This window comes from Mytilus galloprovincialis, chromosome 5 (assembly GCF_965363235.1).
Source record: "Mytilus galloprovincialis chromosome 5, xbMytGall1.hap1.1, whole genome shotgun sequence".
NCBI lineage: Eukaryota > Metazoa > Mollusca > Bivalvia > Mytilida > Mytilidae > Mytilus > Mytilus galloprovincialis.
Genome location: NC_134842.1, coordinates 97,756,782 through 97,781,207, shown reverse-complemented (window position 1 = coordinate 97,781,207; position 24,426 = coordinate 97,756,782). Strand labels below are relative to the sequence as shown.

Here is a 24,426-nt window from a genome sequence, read left to right as displayed (position 1 = left end):
GGTATTACAGAGAAGATTGAATGGAGAAATTGAATTTTCGATGAATTGGAGGAATTTTAAAGAGGGATTTGGAATCCTCTATTCGGAGTTTTGGCTAGGTATGGTTTTTTTTTTTATAGAAGACATGTTCACCATAAACTGATACCAAAACCGGAACCGATACCGATACCGAAAATTATAGTGAGGTAAATGATAAATGTTTATAATGTTAATTGACTCAACCATTTTACGCAATAATATTGTTTGAAATTTTAATATACTAGATGAAGTATAACTTCAAATAACCAATTAACTTGAATCTATCAAAAAAGCTTAGTTAAATTCAACTATAATTAATTACACTTATGCAAATAATATACAACTTAAGATGTTGATACTCTTTATCTTTGATATACATTAATCATAAAGCAGGTTACGTCGTAGAGATATAACTGCGCACAGTTTTACAGTAGGTACAATACCGTTCCGACTATGTCTTTAAAGAGAACCTATTATTTTATAAATTTTTGTTCGTCTTAAGGAATTTTCTAAATAAACTCTTTTTGCACATATCTTTTCATTTACAAATTTGTGTTGATCGCGGATTATTGCATTTTGATTGCGTAGCTGCCTTACAGTATATGGTGTTGCAATATGATGTTCATATGGATATATGGTATCGCCAAGCATCCTTCAATCTGTAATTTATCGTGTTATTGTTATGGCATAGAAAACCAGATTTGATGTATCTTATTTCCTTCTTGTGTCCATTTTGATTTATGTATGAATAGTTTGCAAGAAGATGTCCACAAAATAAAACACTGCCTGGGTTTTGGTTGGACGATTTATTTTAAGAGAGGTGACATAAAAAAAAGGAAAGGAGATGGAGTATGAAGATGAAGATGAAAAAAAGAAAGAAAAAAAAGAAAATGGAGAGAGAAAACATTGTTGAAAGTAGTTTTGCCAAAAGCACACAAGCTTTTTGGGTTGTCCTCTTATAATACAGATTACATGTAACAGTAGTCATACAATTATACTGAAAAAATGTTTGCCTTTATAATTACTCGTTTTGAATTCATTTGAAAATTAAGGGTTATCTTTATAATTTTATATAATTTTTATATAGTCGGAACGATATAACATGTATTATAGAACTATGTACAGTTCTTTCCCTTCGACAAAACTAGCTCTTTGATTAATGCACATCATAAATAAATTTTTAACATGCATTAGATGTATTTCACGTTTCGTTTTTAATATATTCGTGTAAATTGTTGAACTGAAGTGATATTCCATCTAGTGTATTCAAGTTCCAAATATGTTATGAAGTAAAATGGTTGAGGAAGTTAAACATTATAAAATTTTACCATTTACCTGACTACTATTTTTGGTTTCAGTTTCCGTTTCGTTTTCGGTATCGGTATCGGCTTATGGTAAACATGTATATATTACTTGTATGTTTTTTTATTATTCATATACTATAACACTAATAACAATTGATAAGAAGAAAATAATAATAGAAAAAATAAAATTGGAAAATACTGATGTCACCGAAACTAAAATTTCTGTATCAGGTAGTTTTTAGATGCCAAAGGAACAATTGAAATTACTGCTCTTTCTAAATGTTGATTCAAATTGTCCCTGTGTTAGGTAATATGGGGTACTCGTGTGAACAAAATGTTTGAATAGGGTGATCTCTTATTTTCTACAAGAGACTGAATGATATACTCTATTGAAAGAATCAAAACGTTTTTAAGTTTGGTACACTAGACACATTTTCGGCGAGGTTTAGAACTTGACACTTTATTTTATCAGTTTAATAAATGACAATAGTTGGATACAAATATAATGCTTAATGCCTATGCTACAGAGAATTATTATAGTTAATGATACAATGCTCAAAGTACTCGTTCTACTGATATTATAAAAATCTTAAAATAATTTCCTCGTTTATTAAAATTTATGACTTTCCAGTACTTTCAAATAGATTGCATCCAGCAACGTCACGATCTTTTGTAATGCTCAAGTAAATAAGAGTACACAATCAATAAAGCACAGAAAGTATATTTAAGTCATCACACAAAGTGGTTAACCGATAAAATATCCATATATCTAATCTCACTGGCGACATGATTTCACAGTCCTATTTTTTTAGATACAAGAATAGTTCTCTATTCTGTCGCTTCATCGGTTGTGTCCTATTCCCGGTTGTAATTTGATTTTGATTTGATTTGTTGTGTTTTTATGCCACATTTAAGCACTGCATTTAGGCTGTTTCGTTATGACAATGCCATGGTTAAAAATTAAAAAGACAAACAGACAAAAAATAGTACACATGACACAACATATAAAACAAAGAATAAGCAACAAGGTGAACCACGAAATTTTCAACGCAGGACAATATTTTTATTTGTTTTTATGCAAACTAGGGCAAAACCAGGAAATAGGTTTTTCACTAAAATGTAAGTTTTCTCTAATCCACGAAATTTGGTACCCACAAAAATAAATGAGTCCATCTCAATAGAATATATCTAAATGTTGCAAAACAACTCGAAAATAAGATGAAAAAATTTGGATTGACAGGAAATGGATATATCTCAGAAAAACATCTGTACTCAGTCATTTGTCAGTGATTCTGTTTTCAAGTCGATTTCTGTGTTTTCTTTTCTGGTGTATGAATTAATCATTATCTTATATTTTCGCTTATCAATCTCAAATTTAACTTTTTATTTCCAATAATATAAGTTATATTCTATTTAAGGAAACGACAATATACATGCTATTGTAAGACAGTCCGGAAGATCATACAAAGTACGATTTGATTTGGAAGATTTTGAAGGCGTTCCAGCCTTCGCTGTGTACTCTGATTTCTATGTTGACAGCGAGGAAACCAACTACACACTTTGTTTAGGCCAATACAGTGGAAATGCAGGTACATGATATAACTAAATATCGTTTCAGGTAAAAAAAAAATGAATAAAAAAAAGACTCATATAAATTTTCATTCTATCCAAGGTCAATCATCCAATGGAACCTTTTAACAGTGACTGCTGTCCAATGCACCACAGTTGAAGCCTTCAGAGAACAGATTCCTACATTTTTTCTCAACCAATACTACGCCATGTAATTGTAACAAATTTATTATTATTATTTCTTTATTTATTTTTTTATGTAAATATATAATTGTAAATTCCACGCATGCACGGCACATAGTCATCAATAGTATGATGGAGTGCGGAAACTGAAAGAAAAAAGGAGAGAAGCCCAAAGTAAAACGGATTGGACACAAGTAAAAACCCATAAAAGATAAAACGATGTATTAGTGAAGTCTCTACTACAATATATCATAATTTGTACAAACGTAACGATAGTATACAATCGGGGCCTTTTATAGCTGACTATGCGGTATGGGCTTTGCTCTTTGTTGAAGGCCGTACGGTGACCTATAGTTGTTAATGTCTGTGTCATTTTTGTCTTTTGTGGATAGATGTCTCATTGGCAATCATACCACATCTTCTTTTTATATAATGTATTATATATACTACATTGATATAACAATCTGATCTTAAATACAGAAAAAGAACGACAAAATTAATGAAGTGAGTTCAACTTATGTATAATATTACACCATGAGGAACCTTTGTGATCTCTATAAAAACTGTAACAATTGAATGACAATTTTCACATATGTGTCATAAGAAAAGTATCCTTTCCTGAAATCAAGAGCTCTATTTCCAGATTGCAAACTTCGGGAACCTAGCTGACATCAACTAACATGGTATCTTGTCGTTTTAATAAAACAGAATACTGTTGATTCATTATTATTCGTTGGATACCAATTTCCGCGGCTTTCGTGAGTACAGGTGAACTACGAAATTAAATGTTCAACGAATAACAACATTTCAATAGGCTTCTTTGTAAACTTCGGCAAAACCAAGAAATCAAATATCGAAAAAAAACGGACATGCAAGTTTTCCTCGATCCACGAAAATTGGTACCCACGAAAATTAATGAATCCACAGTATGTTAATCCCCGAGGATATTATCAGCTCAGAGGTCAGTGGTTCGGTACTGACATGATTTATAACATTAACTGATCTAAAATTTCCCATTCATAAATTGAAAACATATATTAAGAAACTAAGGTTCTAACTCTCTGAAGCTATGTCGACCTTACACAAATTTAGCGACTCTGTTTTGGTCTTTTTTGTGATATATCTCGGAACGTTGCAACTGGGTTCAAAATGAAGAGGTTTGAGCTTTCCTAATACTGTGGATTCATTATTATTCGTTCGATACCAATTTTCGTGGATTTCGTGGGAAACGGTGAAACACGAAATTAATGTTCAACGAATACCAAATATTCAGCAAAACCACGAAATTAAATATCCACGAACATGTTTGTTTTCCTTAATCCACGAAAATAGGTACCCACGAAAATAAATGAATCTACAGTAAAGGTATATTTTTAGGCACGACATTTTAGTGTTTATCTCATTTACAGAAAAAAACGGAAAATATATCCAATATTCGATCCACACATGATGTTGAATGAGATATGATATTAGCTCTTAACAAAATGAGAGTACACTTGTAATGTGCTTTTCAAAATTCCAAATGTCAAATTTGCAGTAGGTGAAATATGGAGGAAAATTATAAAATTAGACCTTTATTATCAAATCATTTCATTTTTTTAAAATTATATTTATACCAAAATGATATTGATGTTTTATGTGCTAACCTAAATTAATTGCAGGTTGCCGGTGCCACAGAAATGAAAACAAATGTGGCTTTTCTTTTGTTAATGAGAACCATCTTCTTATGCTAGGATCTTAATCAAAATATACACAGTCCGCCAAAAGTTAAGCACCACCGAAATACAACTAGCAATATGTTTTTAACTATTGCAAAAAATATATAAATGTTTGGTGTTATGAATTGCCTTAAACATTCACTAAGAAAATGCATTAAGACCGAAAAGATTGAACTCCGATAAACCAGTCAAGCAACTGCTTTTAAAGGGCATCTGTACGTTTAGAAATACACTGTTTTTGTACCTTTGAATCATCTTCCTAATCTCCCCTGTACAGGTAAAATTTGACCTTCATCAAATCATAATGTAATATGGCAAGGTGTAAGTTATCTGTGGCTGTACGTTGGCAAGCAATTGGCATGTCAAATGCCGGTAGGAGAACTAGGAGCATTGATTACCATTTCAATGTTAATCAAACCGTCATTGTCAAACTTTTACAACGTCATGTTGACACATGAACTATAAATGATATACCAAAGTCCAGAAGACAGCGTTTAACTGCCCGTCGCGATGACACACTGCTAATTTTTCATGCTAAAACCCACCCACTAATCCCTGTCCCGCAGCTTTTATACCACTGACCTGCAGGTTATCGTGTTATTATTCGAACATTGGTCCGTCGACTTCAAAGGGGTATCCGAAAAGCACGTGGTGTTGTCAAGAGACATGTGCTAACAGACAGGCATTTTATAGTCAGGTGTCGATGAGATAATGACTTCCGATGCTTGAACATGAGAAGCTGTTAAAAAACTTATTCGTCAGATGAGATACGGTTTGTGTTACAACCAGTCGACACCATAATACAAATGTGGCGGGAAAATAAAACGGCCTATGACCAAAACAGGATTTGCCCAACGATTGCATTCGGTGCTGGTGGTGTTACAGTTTAGGATTGTTTCTTATGACGTTGTAAGCAGGGTATGCATATTCTGCAGGGTAACATAAACGGACAGACATACAGGAATTTGGTGCTTAGTAACATTGTAGTCCCTCATCTTGATAATCATTCACTTGAGTCAACATGGTCAATGCCCGTGTACATATACGACAACGCTAGATCACACAGGTCAAGGATTGTAACCGAGTCCAAAGATGAAGAAGCCATTGACACTATCTTTCGGCCTTCCATGTCTCCATACATTAACCCTATTGAACATGTGTTATGCCAATGGCAGAAATCTCAATCGCAGAGATCTACCTTTACAAAATCTAAGGGATTTTAGAGTGGCAATTGTTGATGAATGGAATAGATTTATTCAACCAAAGTTCAGAAGGCTTGAACAGAGTATGAGACGCCGTGCTATTGCACTGTACCGGAAGAGAGAATCTTATTCATGCTATTGACTCAAAAATTGACATTAAATTTGACAAACATACCAAAGAGTATTTGTAGAAAATGTGAATGATATTGAGTGAATAATTGTTGTTAAAGCACAGTAAAACTTAAATTCTGTTTCTGATTTGTGTAATTGACACTATTTCTATGAACGAAAAAAATAAATGCATAGAACCTTTATAAGTGACCAGAATTAAATTTGTGGTTTGTTTATGGTACATGTTAGAAAAATTGCTACATGAATGTTTTTTCTTTTTCAAAGAATAATTGATTTTTTGAAATTGAAAGAATTGGATGCAATAACAATAGGTGGTATTCACTTTTGGCGGACTGTATTATTTTTTTGTTACAATATGCAGGTCTGTATTTTCATTCTTGGTGTTAAAGATGGGGTATGTGTTTTGTTTTGCAAGCAATTTATAATTTGTGGAAAAAAACATCTTTATGTGTTCAGTTGTTAACGAAACATGATGTATAGATATATTTATTTATTCTTATCAGTTACACAGCTACTTTTGCATAGGTACTGTTTCTGTACTAAACATATGTAGTACTGGAAATTTACTTTTGATATTAAGTACTATTTCTTTACTTTAAAATTATTGCAATATTTAGGTACTTGTATTTTAGAGTACTTGATTTGTACTAAATATTTTGATACAGAAATAATACAATATCCATGTTTGAAAATCATAATTTTAAGAGATTTGAAATAGAAAAATTTTCAAAATGCTGAAAATATAACGGTAGTAACCAAAAATCAGTAGTTCCTAAATTTCAAGTACAAATTAAGTACTGTAAAATACAGGTTCCTAAATATTACAATAATTTTAAAGTAACAAAATAGTACTGAATATTAAAAGTAGATTTCAAGTACTACAGATGCAAAAGTAGCTGTGTAGCTGTGACCAAATTTTTAGATGCGAAACATTAACGAATTTGCCACCAGATGCATTGTGGTTTGCATTAAGCAAAAGTTAAGATCTGTAGATAAGACATTCGGGATTAATTCCTTTTTTCTAAGCTTAAGAAAATTTATTATTCACGTATTTATTTGCTTTGCGTGTATGATTATTTCTTTTTTTTTGTATGAGTCTCACATGATATATTAGAAGGGATCTTACTGTTAGTTCTCATGCATTAAAATAATTGTCCCTTTTTGACAGACAATACATTTGATATCACTTGCATGATATATTTCACTTCTGTTTTAAAACTAACTTTTTAGGAAATGTAGTTAAACATATGCCAGATTTTTGCCTATAAACCTCAAAAGGAGTAGAAAGCGTAGGGTCCTTTTTTAACAGGCAGTATAGCTGAGAACAAGGGACTCTCAATTTATTTCTTTAAATATATATATAAATAGATTTTTAATTGTATATGTTTTATGAATATGTTTTCCTATGGTTTTGTTTTTGAAATGTCTTTTGTGTATGTTTGCATTCATTTAATTTGTCACACACTTAATGTTTAGAGTTTATATGACATAAATATTTGAATTTGAACTTAAAACACCTTGTAAGACTTATATTTTGATAAGGGTATGTGTAATTGTGCCGTTTATTGTCATAATTGACGCTTATTAAGAAGTTGTTAATTCTATTTTAGGTGATGCAATGGTGGATGTCGATAAGGACAGTCTTAGCGGTATGATGTTTAGTACATGGGATCGTGATAATGACGAAAGCCCTATTCACTGTATATTGGAAGAGAAGCACTGGTGGTTTAATGACTGTTCACTTGCTAACATCAAAAGACTTTATACTGGACATGTTTACCTTACTCCGGATCGGACTGTACATTGGAAAACATGGCAGCTAAATAATGCATTGAAAAAGACTGAAATGAAAATTAAACCAATATAAATAGTTGGCATGTATACGTAAAAGGTTCCACTGTAAAACTTGTTGTCTTGTATACGTACAAGGTTCAACTGTAAAACTTGATGTCTTAGGCGTAAACAACACCTTTGTCAATAGATATCTAACTTTGTTGCATTTGGTTTTAAATATAGGATATTGATTTAATCATGTTAATAGTAGTTTTGACCAGAATCTAACTGCAATATCTGTTGTATTGTTTGAACTTACACACCATCGTCAATATACGTTGTGTTATTTTTATGTATAGTTTCAATGCATTTGTTTTGTTCGTCATTAAAATATGTTTTTAATTTTGTGTTTGTGACATGTCAAAAACTATCGGGTCGATGACGAGCAAGGTAGACTATCCCGAACATTCTTGTCGATTGAGTCAGACCAGTCTCCCGATCACGTAATCTGTCTTGATCGGGCTTGATCGAGTTGATATGATCGGCAGTGTGAACCTAGCTTTAAGTGAAGCTGAACAAAGAGAAATCAATATTACTATTTTGAACTCATTGATGCTTTTGATATTTATTTATAAACATATACACTTGGTACGATCAGGATGGTGTATAAACCTGTTTTATCAGGTGTTAATTCAGCTATCTCAGAACTGGGTAAATTCGTAAATAAAAATGTAGGCAAATTTGGAAAAGTTGAAGACATTGGAGGCTATTTCTCTTTGCAAACACATCTTTAACAGCTAATCAAATAATCAAGTTATAAATCAGACTCATCTGCTGAGCTTGAATAAAAGACTTAAAAAGCAAGAACTATGTCCAGTGCACGATGTTTCGTCGATATTGTCAACATCGCAATGTCAACTTTATAGTGTCGTTATTGTGTTTACATTGTATCCTATCAATATGTTCTATACCTTTCTGTTTACATCGTTCACATCACAAACATCGCAATGTTTACAATATCGTGTTAACATCGTGTTTATATTGTGTATGTAGAGTCTATACCTTTCTGTTTACATCTCTCACATTGTATACATCGCAATGTTAACAATATCGTGTCAACAACGTGTTGATATTGTGTATGTAGAGTCTATACCTTTCTGTTTACATCTCTCACATCGTATACATCGCGATGTTGACAATATCGTGTCAACCTCGTGTTTATATTGTATACATATAGTCTATACCTTTCTGTTTACATTGTTCACATCGTATGCATCGCGATGTTGACAATATCGTGTCGACATCGTGTTTATATTGTATATATAGAGTCTATACTTTTCTGTTTAAATCGTTCACATCGTCTACATCGCGATGTTGACAATCTCGTTTCAACATCGTGTTAAGATTGTATATATAGAGTCTACACCTTTCTGTTTACATCGTTCACATCGTATACATCGCAATGTTGACAACATTGTTTCAACATCGTGTTTATATTGTATATATAGAGTCTATACCTTTATGTTTACATCGTTCACATCGTATACATCACGATGTTGACAATATCGTGTCAACATCGTGTTTATATTGTATATATACATATAAGGTCTATACCTTTCTGTTTACATCGTACACATCGTATACATCGTGATGTTGACAATATAGTGTCAATATCGTGTTCATATTATATATATAGAGTCTATACCTTTATGTTTACATCGTTCACATCGTATACATCGCAATGTTTACAATATCGTGTCAACATCGTGTTTATATTGTATATATAGAGTCTATACCTTTCTGTTTACATCGTTCACATGGTATACATCGCGATGTTGACAATATCGTGTCAACCTCGTGTTTATATTGTATATATAAAGTCTATACCTTTCTGATTACATTGTTCACATCTTATAGATCGCGATGTTAACAATATCGTATCAACATCGTGTTTATATTATATATATAGAGTCTATACTTTTCTGTTTACATCGTTTACATCGTCTACATTGCGATGTTGACAATATCGTGTCAACATCGTGTTAAGATTGTATATATAGAGTCTATACCTTTCTGTTTACATCGTTCACATCGTATACATCGGGATGTTAACAACAATGTTTCAACATCGTGTTTATATTGTATATATACATATAAAGTCTATACCTTTCTGTTTACATCGTATACATCGCGATGTTGGCAATATTGTGTCAACATCGTGTTTATATTATATATATAGAGTCTATACCTTTATGTTTAAATCGTTCACATCGTATACATCCCTATGTTGACAATATTGTGTCAACATCATGTTCATATTGTATATATAGAGTCTATACCTTTATGTTTACATCGTTCACATCGTATACATCGCGATGTTTACAATATCGTGTCAACATCGTGTTTATATTGTATATATATTTAGACAATATACGTATAGTGTCTTGAAATATGAAATTTATTTGTATGAGGCTTAGAAACGGGGGAAATGCGAGCATTTTACCGTTTCGTGCCAAATACAAATAAATTTCATATTTCAAGACACTATACGTATATTGTCTTTATACTGAAATTGGAAAAAAAAAATTTAAAAAAAATAAAAATATGTAACAAATTGTTGTTAAAAAAAAGTGTTTGGAATTTCCCTCATGGGGTACCATTTTGGGGTTTTTCCCTATGAGCGTAGTCCTGATGGTAAGACATTGGCTTTTTAAGGAATTAGAAAGGGAAAATGAACTTAATTAATAACATTTAATTAAGCATGGTATATGAATTACCAATTTGAAGACATAAGTTTAAATTCATAAAAGTTTGACCATTGTTACTACACGTTGTCATGGTTGTGACGTGACGTTGTTGATGAAATACAGTAGTTCTGGTAAGTAGGCGGGGCTTATAGGTTAGTTGGGGTCATTGACGTATAAAGCTAACGTTTATACGTATAGCTTTATCCGTGTAGTAAAATAGCTGATTGCAGTATAAATATATATATAAAGTCTATACCTTTCTGTTTACATCGTTCACATCGTATACATCGCGATGTTGACAATATTGTGTCAACATCGTGTTTATATTGTATATATAGAGTCTATACCTCTCTGTTTACATCGATCACACCGTATACATCGCGATGTTGACAATATAGTGTCAACATCTTGTTGTTGTTGTATATACATTTTTTTTTTTTTTGTTATTTTTTTTTAAATAAGTTAAGTAGTTAGTTATATAGTTTAAATTGTTTTCCATTTGTCATGTCGGCGTCTTTTATTGTTAACTATGCGATATAAACTTTGCTCAATGTTAAAGGTCATACGGTTATCTATAGATGTGCCATTTAGTATGTATGTACTGGAAGTTTGACTTATTTGCAATCATACCACATCTCCTTTTTATATATACCTTTCTGTTTAAATTGTTCACATAGCAATGTAACAATATTGTGTCAAAATCGTGTTTATATCTTATATTGAGTCTATGGTACGTATATACACGCTAAACTAACTGCATTTGTTTGCACCTGTCCTTAGTCAGGAATCGGTTGTTCAGTAGTTGTCGTTTGTTGAATTGTTTATACGTGTTTCTGGTTTCTCGTTTTTTACATGTATTAGACCGTTATTTTTCCTGTTTAAATAGTTTTACACTAGTGTTTTTTTTGTGCCTTTCATAGATACTTGATAAAAACCAAAAGTCCGTGTTTATGACAATACTTTGACCAATAGTGGTTTACTTATAAAACGTGTAACTCAAATAAACAGTTGTCTCAATTGAACTTATACTGCATCTTCTTATATGTATACATCACTGTGTTAACGATGTCAACGATGTAATCAATATATAAGAGTTCAAACAATGTTAACGAAGTTGACACGATATCGGTTTAACATTGTGTACATCGCGATGTTAACGATGTCAACGATGTAGATAATATATAAGAGTTCAAACAATGTCAACGATGTTGAAACAACATCGTGTTAACATTGTAAACATCGCGATGTTAACGATGTCAAAGATGTCAACAATATATAAAAGTTCAAACAATGTCAACGATGTTGTCACGACATCGTGTTTACATTGTATACATCGCAATGATAACGATGTCAACGATGTAAACAATAAATGAGGGTTTAAACAATGTAAACGATGTTGACACGACATCGTGTTAACATTGTAAACATCGCAATGTTAACGATGTCAACAATGTAAACAATATATAAGGGTTCAAACAATGTAAACGATGTTGACACAACATCGTTTTAACATTGTATACATCGCGATGTCAACGATGTAAACATTATATAAGGGTTCAAACAATGTAAACAATGTTGACACGATAGAGTGTTACCATTGTAGCTATCGCAATGTCGACAATATTGAATAAACATCCTGCACTGGACATGTCGATATTGTCAACATCGCAATGTCAACTTTATAGTGACATTATCGTCCATGTTATTAGAATCGACACGTTCTAAAATTGTCAATGTTATATTGTGGTACCATGGCTTTCAATGAATTGATTTCGAAATATAAAAGAAAGTATTATGCCCTTTATATTTTTTTTTTTTGTGTTTTGGTTTTATGGCAAAACACAAGAAACGCTCAATGCAAAATATTGAACAGCCTTTAATTATTAGACTGTCGTTGTGTTGACTTGAGTTATCATTGATATGTTCATAATTATAAATTAACTGTTAACAAAACTTTGAATTTTTGAAATACTTAGGCTTTTCTTCCTCAGGAATAGATTACCTTAGCTGTATTAGGCAAAACTTTTAGGAATTTTTGGTCCTCATTGCTCTTCAACTACGTATTTTATTTGGTCTTTTTAAAAAAAAAATTATTCGAGCGTCACTGATGAGTCTTTTGTAGACGAAATACGAGTCTGGCGTAAATATAATATTTCAATCCTGGTAGTTATGCAAGTTTATTTTAACGCTTATTCACAATAATGCAAATGTATTTAGATATGAAAAAAAAACAAGCTTAAAATGAGTAGGATGCACTAAGTTTTCAAAAAGGTGTTTTCGTCAATGAAAAGTCTGTAGGTACCAAGAATAGATCAAATAGTCAATGAAAAGCAAACAAATTCAAGATACAAAAGAAATAAAAGTACAAACACCAATCAACTTAGACTTACACATTAAAAAACTACTAAAAATTGAGCAACCAAAAAATACCAAAATAATGGACATCATAGGTGTTTTAATAGGGTATTTAGTTTTGGCATACTTAGTGGAACTAATCTCTTTAATAATTGCAAGCAGACACATGGCAGTGAAAAGTACACGCCACTTAGGCTACGACCAATGGAACATATTCATGGTCACTTAATCAACAAAAATTCTATAAACCGTACCGGTCGACCAGTTCTGGTGTTAAAATAGTTTGGAAGGATAACTACAATTTTCGCACCATGTTGTCGTTCACATATGATGAAGACATAACTCTATCCTTAGTTCCCTCCGTTCCAAAAACAAAATATTTGCACCAACATTTGATATTCCTTTAAATATTAGGTCGGAATAGTTCGTTCATTCTGTCTTAAGGTTGTTTTATTGGGCAAATATGTCAATATTTAGGAATTTTTGGTCCTCAATGCTCTTCGACTACGTATTTTATTTGGTCTTTTTAACATTTTGTGGTTCGAGCATCACTGATGAGTCTTTTTATAGACGACACGCACGTCTGGCGTTAATATAATATTTCAATCCTAGTATCTATGCTGAGTTTATTTAAACGCTTATTCACAATATTGCAAATGTATTTAGATATGAAAAAACAGCTTAAAATGACTAGGATACACTAAATTTTCAAAAAGGTGTTTTTGTCAATGAAAAGTCTGTAGGTACTAAGAATAAATCAAAGAGTCAAAGAAAAGTGAACAAATTCAAGATATAAAAGAAAGAAAAGTACTTAGACCCACATATTCAAAAACCACTAAAAACTAAGAAAACCAAAAATTATCAAAATAATGGACATCATAGGTGTTCTAACAGGGTACTCAGTTTCGGCATACTTAGCGAAATTCATCTCTTTAATAATTGCAAACAGACACATAGCAGTGAAAAGTGCACGTCACTTCGGCTACGACCAATGGAACATAGTCATGGTCACTTAATCAACAAACATTCTATAAACCGTACCGGTCGACCAGTTCTGGTGTTGAAATAGTTTGGAGGGATACTACAATTTTCGCACCATGTTGTCGTTCACATATGATGAAGACATAACTCTATCCTTAGTTCCCTCCGTTCCAAAAACAAAATATTTGCACCAACTTTTAATATTCCTTTAAATATTAGGTCGGAATAGTTCGTTCATTCTGTCTTAAGGTTGTTTTATTGGGCAAATATGTCAATATTTAGGAATTTTTGGTCCTCAATGCTCTTCGACTACGTATTTTATTTGGTCTTTTTAACATTTTGTGGTTCGAGCATCACTGATGAGTCTTTTTATAGACGAAACGCACGTCTGGCGTTAATATAATATTTCAATCCTAGTATCTATGCTGAGTTTATTTAAACGCTTATTCACAATAATGCAAATGTATTTAGATATGGAAAAACAGCTTAAAATGACTAGGATACACTAAGTTTTCAAAAAGGTGTTTTTGTCAATGAAAAGTCTGTAGGTACTAAGAACAAATCAAATAGTCAAAGCACTAAAAACTAAGCAAACCAAAAATTATCAAAATAATGGACATCATAGGTGTTCTAACAGGGTATTCAGTTTCGGCATACTTAGTGAAATTCATCTCTTTAATAATTGCAAGCAGACACATAGCAGTGAAAAGTACACGCCACTTAGGCTACGACCAATGGAACATATTCATGGTCACTTAATCAACAAACATTCTATAAACCGTACCGGTCGACCAGTTCTGGTGTTAAAATAGTTTGGAGGGATAACTACAATTTTCGCACCATGTTGTCGTTCACATATGATGAAGACATAACTCTATCCTTAGTTCCTTCCGTTCCAAAAACAAAATATTTGCACCAACTTTTAATATTCCTTTAAATATTAGGTCGGAATAGTTCGTTCATTCGGTCTTAAGGTTGTTTGATTGGGCAAATATGTCAAATGATTGTTTATTATAATTTTTTTTACAGTTGTTATATATCATGTCCTGTTGAACTTTTCGTTACATATTGATAAATGTCTCAATGGTAATCAAATCTCATCTTTTCATTCTAACTGGTATGCATGTATTATGTGTATTGAGTCCTGTGTTCACTGATTTGAAAGTAAATAACAAAAATGAGTAAAAATTGACGAATTCCAGATGTAAAACAAAATAATCTAAATTTTGTGTGTGATCGCACGAGATTTTTGTGGGACTCGTATTGTTCGGTCGTTAGTTTTCTATGATGTGTTTTGTTGTTTGTCTTTTCGTTGTGGGTTAGTGATCATGATTATCTTGGGGGAAACGCGTTTGGCACCAAAACAAGTGTGTCAATTGTACTGCACAAGATGCGCATTTTGATAATAGGTGTATCTTCAGCAAAGCTTGAGGCCAAACAGTTTGAAAATATTTAAGAATTGTGCACTAGTTATGCTTTTAAGTTAACCTAGTGGCATTACATTTTTCGGTCTGTACATCCGTTCATCTGGTAGTTTTTGATGAAGTTGTAGTCCAGTCAACTTGAAATGTAGTACACATGTTCTCTATGATAGATTTTGTTTACTTTTATAGCCAAATTAGAGTTTTGTCCCTAATTGCACGGTCCAGTGAACAAAGAAAATGCTAGAGTGAGTGGGGCATCTGTGTACTATTGACACATTCTTGATTTTTTATGTGTTATGTTGTATTTTACTGATATCGTTTGTCAAATGTGATTGTATCATGTAAATTATCTTATCATTCAATACATAACGAGCAAATTAATCCTCATCTGTGTATTTCTATACACATCGAGCAAATTACCCACACTAGTGTTTTTCAATAAAAAGCAGCGAGTAAATTAATTCACATCCGTGTTATTCAATACACATCGTTAACACATGACATGCATTAGTAAATACTCTTTGTTCATTCTGTGCTATAATCTTGATAATGCACAGCAAACGTGTGCATTTAATATCATATATTTACTGCACAGTTCAAAAGCATTGATTTCTTATATTTAGGGGGCAGACTCTGGATTTTGAAAGGAGTGTAATTGCATAAGTTTAAAAAAACATCACCGAGTGTAGCGAGACTAAAAACAATTTTTGACGATTTTATATGCTAAAAAGTAAAATCACAAAAATACTGAACTCAGAGTATGATATGTTTTCCAATCAAAGGGTAGGATATAACATCTTTTATAATATTTTTTGTACTATATATATATATATATGAAAATCTGAAATCAAACTTCGTCCTTGGTCAATATAATCTGAACAGGTCCATTTATACATATAACGTATTGACCTCGTCAAAAGTCCATAATTGATAAATATACATGTATATCTAGTAACAAATTTTTCACATAGCGTTACTGGCAACCGGCTTATTGTGCTATGTGTAAGTTTTGCTAAGTATCGAAGAACTCACTAATTTTGAGATGAAGAACAACAATCTAATTGCTCTGACAAGAACAGATAAGGATTTTGTGGCATTATATAACAATTCAAATTCTTTCTTTCCCGTATAAGAGATAATATGTGTCTCTTTTTTTTATGTCACGCTTAGCACTTTTCAAACTTGGCAATGGTTATTTCTCTGTGAGTACAACGATGTTTTTCGTATTCGCATCTGAAACGAAAAACAAATAAACATTATTTTATCATTACATATGTCAAAATATATCAAATACGTGATTTCATTTTGAATTGTATAATACTATGTTGCTGCTAACTCTTGTAAAATTGTTTTAATCTAGTGAAGTCCGTATCTGTATATGAATTTCAGGTTCTATACAGTAGTATAATAAGTCATTATATATTTTAATAAAGATACTCAAAAAGTAACATAACAAATATACCAAATTCCCAGGACACTTCACAACGGAAAGTCCGTAATCAAAAGTTAAAACACATCAAACGAATGGATAACAACTGTAATATTCCTGACTTGGTACAGGCATATTCTGATGTAGCAAATGGTGGATTACACCTGGTTTTAAAGCTAGCTTAACTATTCACTTGTATGATAGTCGCATAAAATGTCATTATAGTGACAACGATGTGTGAACAAAGTAAACAGACATCAGAGGAAAAAAAGTCAAAATTAAGGGTACAGAAGTCAAGAGTTTTTTTTATCTTGATGTTTTTAACGTGTTTACATATGACTGCGGATGTGTGTAGGGTTCACAGCAGTCAAGAGTCTTTTATCTTGATGTTTTTAACGTGTTTACATATGACTGAGGATGTGTGTAGGGTTCACAGAAGAGACAATAAAAGCCTAAAAGTACCATAAGGCGGGTTATTTTCGCTTATTTTCGAGGATAGAACAAAATCACAAAATCGCCAAAATAAATTCCGCCAATTTAAAAGTGCACATGTAAAGGTATTGATAATCATTTTGAATCCGCCAAAATAATAACCGCCAAAATATTTCGTATACCTTATTCAATGAAAATCGCGAAATTTTACACCCGCGAAATGAATCAGCTGTACGGTTATTATTGGAAAATAAGAGCAAACCAAAAATAGAGAACAGAGAGTAATGGAATACACAAGAAAAAAGAACAAGAATGTGTTTATATTTCACGGACGCCAAACTCGCACTATCATTTCTTCTATGTTCAGACTGTAAAAATGGGATAAAAACTCAAATTTTGCATTAAAATTGAACAAAATGTAATAGAGAATATGTGTATTAGGTTTTAAATTGACTGGACTCCAAGTGTTACTAGTTCATCAAAAACTATATTGGCCAAAAAACTTTAACCTCAAACAGGACACACAGATGGACAAACGGACAGAAGAACAGACGCAGAGACTAAAATACATAATGCCTCTATATGGGGCATAAAAACTGTGATAAAATTACAGATTTAGGTAATGAAACTGAAATAAACCATGTACAGAATGAAGAAATCATGAAATATAACAAATCTAACATTGACCTATAATGGTTTACTTTTATAAATTGTTATTTGGATGGAGAGTTGTCTCATTGGCACTCACACCACATCTTCCTATATCTATCTAATAGTAAAATGGTGTAATAGATAATTTTAAAGAATAAGTTCTTTTTATAACATGGAGAAAAATTCCCCCAAAAAATTGAAGAAAACAGAAATGAAGGCTTTCTATCAAGACTCTGGTGGCTAATTTAGGAACGTATCGCCAAATCTTTCTATGTCTTTCTGAAAATTTTAAAGAAGGTTGTTCAATACTTACGTGTTTGTGTATGTAACTCCATCGGAACCGCAAATGGTTTCAAGATCTGCATCACATGGGTGATGACTAAGTTCTAAGCAAAAGAAGTCAAATACAGCCTCAGGACCGGTTATGACTGGTCCAGTGCCTCCCCCTGTGCCAGTTCCGGTTCCGGTACCGGAAGTTGAACCAGATGGTGCCATAGTTGTAGTTGTGCTGCACGCCCCCTGGTATGCAACGTGGAGGTTTCTATCAGCACAGTGAGCTTTACCATAATCACACCTGAAAATAACCAACTTTTTTATTTCCAAATAATATCCATTGTGATAACAAAAATTATGATAACACATTTGGATTTTAACGCCACTTTCGTTGAGGCTTGAAATTGTTTTGTTTTAAACATTTTCGTAAAATTCAATTGTATTTCAATAGTAACGCAATCTTATGGGGCACAAGTTTATTACAACTTACAAACAGTCCTCTTTAATCATATACAATCAACATTATATGATTTCAGCAAAAAAAAATCAAATAAGAAAACTTTAGTTATATCATAAAACAAAGCAATGAGTCACACATTGATGCAACAGAAGAAATAAGACACACCAACAAACCACTGTGTAACATCACCACCGGATAGTGGAACCTCCAAAGCGATGGAAAAAATAATGTGAAATCGGGTAAGGTCAAATTACTTCCATTTTCATTATATACTACGTTTTACTGACAAGTAAAGTTTCGTGATCATAGCGATTCCTAATAATATAGCTATTATTTTAGGGCTAATTATATATGATCTTTGATTGGTTGTATCTCTTGAAATTGTCAAAAACGAATGCGGTGATACCTGCTGAACTAATCATTGGATAGGTTCAAACTTGCTAAAAACACATAAACTTAATATCATTCAACGATTCTTTTGACTTTTTCGTAGAACAAAGGTATATCAAATTTAAGCTTGTAAAACACTGTATTTCGTAAAAAGCTATTTTCTATATAGAAGTTCATGTAAATAAAGCGGATAACTGCACGGCGAAAAGCGGCAAACTGTTGTTAACTGTGCGGGGTTTAGAAAAGACACTTTTAGCTATCATTGTTTGTTTGCTTCGGGTACCTATATCAGATGGTGATTCTACACAGTGAATACAAAAACACAAAACCACTGAATTTCAAAATACCTGTTTCTGTAGGTTACACCGTTGGTTCCACATTCTGGGTGGTCTCCATATTGATAACAATCAGATCTTTCAATGGCTCTACAGCTATATTGAGAGCTCCAACCTTGAGCCGTGCAAACTGAAAAAAACACCATGGCATAGTAAACTATTTATTCAATGATGTAGAACTGACGGTCTGGTGTTCCATCCCCAAACAGGTCAAATCAAAGACTTAAAAACTGATATCTGCTGCTTTTCCTCTAATCATGCGGCATTTAAGAGTGAGAGCAAAGACTGGTCGGCACGGAGTCAGAATAATGTGTCCGGGTAGAGTAACATGTCTTCCTGTGGTTTGTTACCTGTTGAGTGAGCACGTTAAACTTCCGGCTCAAGGTATCGGTCTAATTCAAAGCAGGGTTCACAATATATGATATAATATTTACATGTTCTTTTTCTGAATATGTTTTTATTTGTCGCTGACTTTAACCTTTTTGGTCATATAGCTCTTCGGTTATTGCGGTTCTTATACATTCTTGTCTTTCAAATGACAAACGACGGGCGGAAATAAATATATTATATTTAAATTCACATTTATCAAATAGGAAACAGGAAATGTATTGTTAACGCAATATAAGAAACAGAACACTTAATATTTAGTTTTCTAATTTTTGTGCTATTTTCACATTTCCTGACCGGTGTGAGAAAAATATTTCTCCTCACTAGTGAAAAATCTGTTCTCGGCAAATGATTAGACGAAATTTGATTATGACGTCTAAATGTTTTGTTTTCTTCTGAATTTTCCTATTGTGACGTCATGAAAAAAGGCGACCATGCCTGATGACGTCGCATATAAAGAACACAAGTTTTTGAAAATCTTTGAAAAAGAAGGATAAAAATCATTAGAGAAACAGATTCCTATACTATAACTCGTGTATTACGATATTTCTCCACTCTCGACAGTTAAATTTTATTATTTAAAGCCGAGCTCGGCAAGCCTCGCGCTTTAAATAATAAAATTTAACTGTCGAGAGTGGAGAAATATCGTAATACACTTGTTGCAGTGTAGGAATCTATATTTCTTCCTAGAAAATAAATTTGTTTCAAATGGGAAGTAGTTCAAAATTTTTAAATAAAGGGGCGTGGCTTCATTAACAGTATACGTTCTCAGACTAAATAAATCCAATATAGATCTGTGTGTCACAGTTGTCATTTGGGATGCGACTGTTATGTCTATTTGTCACATAGAGGGTAGACAGAACTTGCCCATTGACTCTGCCCCCCCTCCCAGTGGCAATTATCATATACATGAACAGGACAATAAACAGATTAACATCAGCCTTGCCCCTTGACTCTGCCTTCCCCCCAGTGGCAATTATCACATACATGTAAAGGACAATTCACATATTAACATCAGCCTTGCCCCTTTACTCTTCCCTCCAACCCCCCCCCCCCTCGGTGTCAATGATCACATCCAAGTGCAGGACAAGAAACATATTAACATCAGCCTTGCCCCTTACGTCTGCGCCACCCCCCCCCCCCCCCCCCCCCTTTCCCCCCAAAACAATATATATTAAATTTTCATCCACATTAGTTTTTTATGTATGCATTTGTTGCAAATTATGTTATATGTTATAGGGTTATGCTTTTGGCTCATGTCGAAATATTGATAGCAATATACTGTGTGTTAATGTCTTAATATTAAACATTTTTGATGATTTACAATTAACATCTTTACAAAGTTTGTTAACATTTAATTAATTTTTATATTTTTGAGATTACAGCCATGAAACAGAAGTCTTTCAATCAAATAGACATCATACTTTTCTTTCATAATTAATACGTATATTTAATGAATGGCTTTTATTTATTTTGAATTTATTGAACCATAAAATTAATTTTTGACTCTTCACATTGAATAATCCGCGAAGCGGATTATGTTAAATGTGAACAGTCAAAAATTAATTTTATGGTTCAATAAATTCAAAATAAATTATTGCCATTCATTATAAATAAATTTCTGTCAAAAATAATGCTCAAAGATATATATTAATACCAATAACAACGTACACAGATGTTTGCGTATGAATACACAACGTTAGAGTGGGCGTGTCTCCATAAAAATTGATAACATTGAAAATAAAGCCAATTCTTTTAGCCAATCAAAAGACAGTAAATACACCAAATTTATTTATTTATACATATAACTATTTGTAGTTCACTTTCGTTATCTCATATACATGTGTATATATAGTTAATAAAATATTGATTGTTTTTCGTGTCTTGAAATGTGTCACAAATGTTGAAATGACTTTATCATTATATGTATGCGTATATCAACGCCGGACACTTATCTTACAAGTAAAATCGTGACAATGAAGGTCGCTTTGTCTGTAAACGTGCCGATCAAAAGAAAAGAAGAATCAAAATTACTCTGTATTTAAGACATATCTATCTTTGATTATAAAACTGACCATTTTAGTTTTCAGCTTTATCACGTCGCAAATAATATAAACCAAAATCCTTTTAGCCATCGGCAAACAACTAACTTTATTCAAGTTCAATGTCCTGAACATGCATGACATATTTGCCACTGGACGTTAAGTGTTGTAACTTCAGCAGTCATTGATTATAGGTCATATGATCTATACATAGTATATATAGTTATTCAGCATGTTAACGTTGGGTTAGGGAACAAATATTTAACTTCAAAAAGGGCAGGGGTATGGTTTTTAGTCTGAACTAGAACACACCCGTGATATCGCGGGTCCGTGACTGAATTAAAGTATATAACTATGCGCAAGCCTTATTTTAGTATTAGCAAGGATTGGTATTAGTATTGTGATCTGATAAAGTCATGCCTTAGATACACTGCTTTCAAATCTTTGTTTGAACCCGTCGAACTGGAACTTATCAATTATTGGTAATATTAATTATTTGGAAAACAAAAGGTCATGGAATAGAGTATTTTTTAATGAACAGCATTGTCCTATATTAGTTATAAATAAAGTTGAATTCTTTGATTCGCTGTTTTACGTCATGCCCGCTAACAAATTGAAAATTGTACCTATACGCCTTATTTTTAGTCCAGATTTTTAGTATTCGTATTGTTATCTTAGAAAGTCTTACTGATTAAAATACTACAATAGGTAACAATTTGACAATTTAGTAGTGTCAACCCTGTGATTATGACCCGTGTATATAGCATATAAATCCTGAATACACCGTTTTGTGGGGCGCCTGTCAGATGCGGAACGTACAGATAAGGTAATAGGTAACAGGTGAATATACTATTGGTATCGGTATCGGACTCGACCCGGAACTTCTTAATTATTGGCAATATTAATTACGTGGAAAACAAAAGGGCCAGGAGTGGTGTAATTTTTAATCTACACCTTTGTACTATATTAGCTATATATAAAGTTGAATTCTTTGATTTGTAGTTTTTACGTGATGACGGCTGACAAATTGGACCTCGTCATTTTAGTATTATAGATATATTTTGTTTTTGTTTTTAGGATTCCAGAATGGTTTTTGGGTTTATGGTAAACATAAGTTAACAGTAATTCAAAATTGTTGTAACTTATTTTTAAACTTTATTCATTAGCTTACATTTCTTAAAATAATAGATCATTTTCATATAATCTAGTTCTGACTCGGTATGATATAAGTTTTGACGTTATACAACAACAAAACTCAATCAGATTGAAATCGTTTAGATTTATAAAGTACCTAAAAATGCAATGTAAAAAAGAACAAATAATCAAAATATTAAATATAAAAAAACACTTGTTCACGACAATATTGCGTAATAGCACCAGACACCGACTGTACTGTATTTAAAGAGTTTAGGATTTTAAGGTCGAATTCATCTTTTTTAAAAGTCGTTAGGCATTAAATGATCCACTGGTAGTCCTTAATTTCAAAACACTGAAATGCAACATTCTAATTAAAACTGCAGTATCCTTACCTGCAATACATACAACAAAACAAGCTAATTGTGCCACCTTCATTCTGGAGAGTTTATTTCCTTTCTATGACTATAGACAATAGTAAGAATCACGAACTACGTAATGTCTTATATCTCGTCTTAGATCGTGACATTATTTGACAATTATCTTTGGGATTCACATGAATTAAGGTCACATATTATTAATATCAAGAAATGTTTTACCAAGATGTCATTGTATCATGATAGACGATTAAATATGTTAAATGTCAATGAGATATTTTGGAAGAAATAACATATATGTCAAGGAATTCTCATGTTCTAATCTGTCACAAGTGGAACAAAATCTGTTTACCCTTCCGGCGCACATGAGATCACCTACAGTTTTTGGTTGGGTTCGTGTGTTGCTCAGCCTTTAGTTTTCTATGATGTGGTTTGTATGCTGTTATATGTCTTTTAACTGTTTTCATTGGGGTTTTTTTTATTTGCCATAGCATTGTCAGTTTGTTTTTATGCCCCACCTACGATAGTAGAGGGGCATTATGTTTTCTGGTCTGTGCGTCCGTCCGTCCGTTCGTTCGTTCGTTCGTCCGTTCGTCCGTCTGTCCCGCTTCAGGTTAAAGTTTTTGGTCGAGGTAGTTTTTGATGAAGTTGAAGTCCAATCGACTTCAAACTTGGTACACATGTTCCCTATGATATGATCTTTCTAATTTTAATGCCAAATTAGAGATTTTACCCCAATTTCACGGTCCACTGAACATAGAAAATGATAGTGCGAGTGGGGCATTCGTGTACTTATAAATTTGAATGTCCCCTTTAGGATAGATATATAGGAAATTATCGGTTAGTAAGATGGTTCATTCAATCTATGCCAACATTTTGAAATTTCGGTATAAAATTGTAAAAAAATATGTTGGCATAGGTTGAATAAAATACAAAAGATTAAGTGTTATAAAAGCAGAAAATAATTAGAGGCCAATCAATTTACAAACAGTTTAAAATTGGCGTTAAGTGTACACACATGACTATTTTTGTTACTTGTAATAGTCAAAATAAAGGTAACTATGTGTTGCTGGTCTCTTTTGTATTAGAAATTAGCATAATCAAACAATT

At 32.4% G+C, this 24,426-nt stretch overlaps 1 protein-coding gene and 1 long non-coding RNA gene across 2 annotated transcripts; one reads left to right on the top strand and one right to left on the bottom strand.

Moving 5' to 3' along the window:
* LOC143076844 (uncharacterized) lies at nt 1-7,810 on the top strand. The gene is made up of 3 exons (XR_012978805.1): nt 1-98; nt 2,741-2,911; nt 7,737-7,810. It is a non-coding gene; the product is annotated as an uncharacterized LOC143076844 (long non-coding RNA).
* An 8,709-nt stretch (nt 7,811-16,519) lies between these two features.
* On the bottom strand, nt 16,520-23,486 carry LOC143076836 (follistatin-like). The gene is made up of 4 exons (XM_076252729.1): nt 23,335-23,486; nt 19,389-19,506; nt 18,232-18,492; nt 16,520-16,639 (listed from the first exon to the last, which is right to left on the bottom strand). The coding sequence occupies exons 1-4, from the start codon at nt 23,375-23,377 to the stop codon at nt 16,573-16,575; spliced, it is 489 nt and encodes a 162-aa protein (XP_076108844.1). The 5' UTR covers nt 23,378-23,486; the 3' UTR covers nt 16,520-16,572.
* Nucleotides 23,487-24,426: the final 940 nt, after the last annotated feature.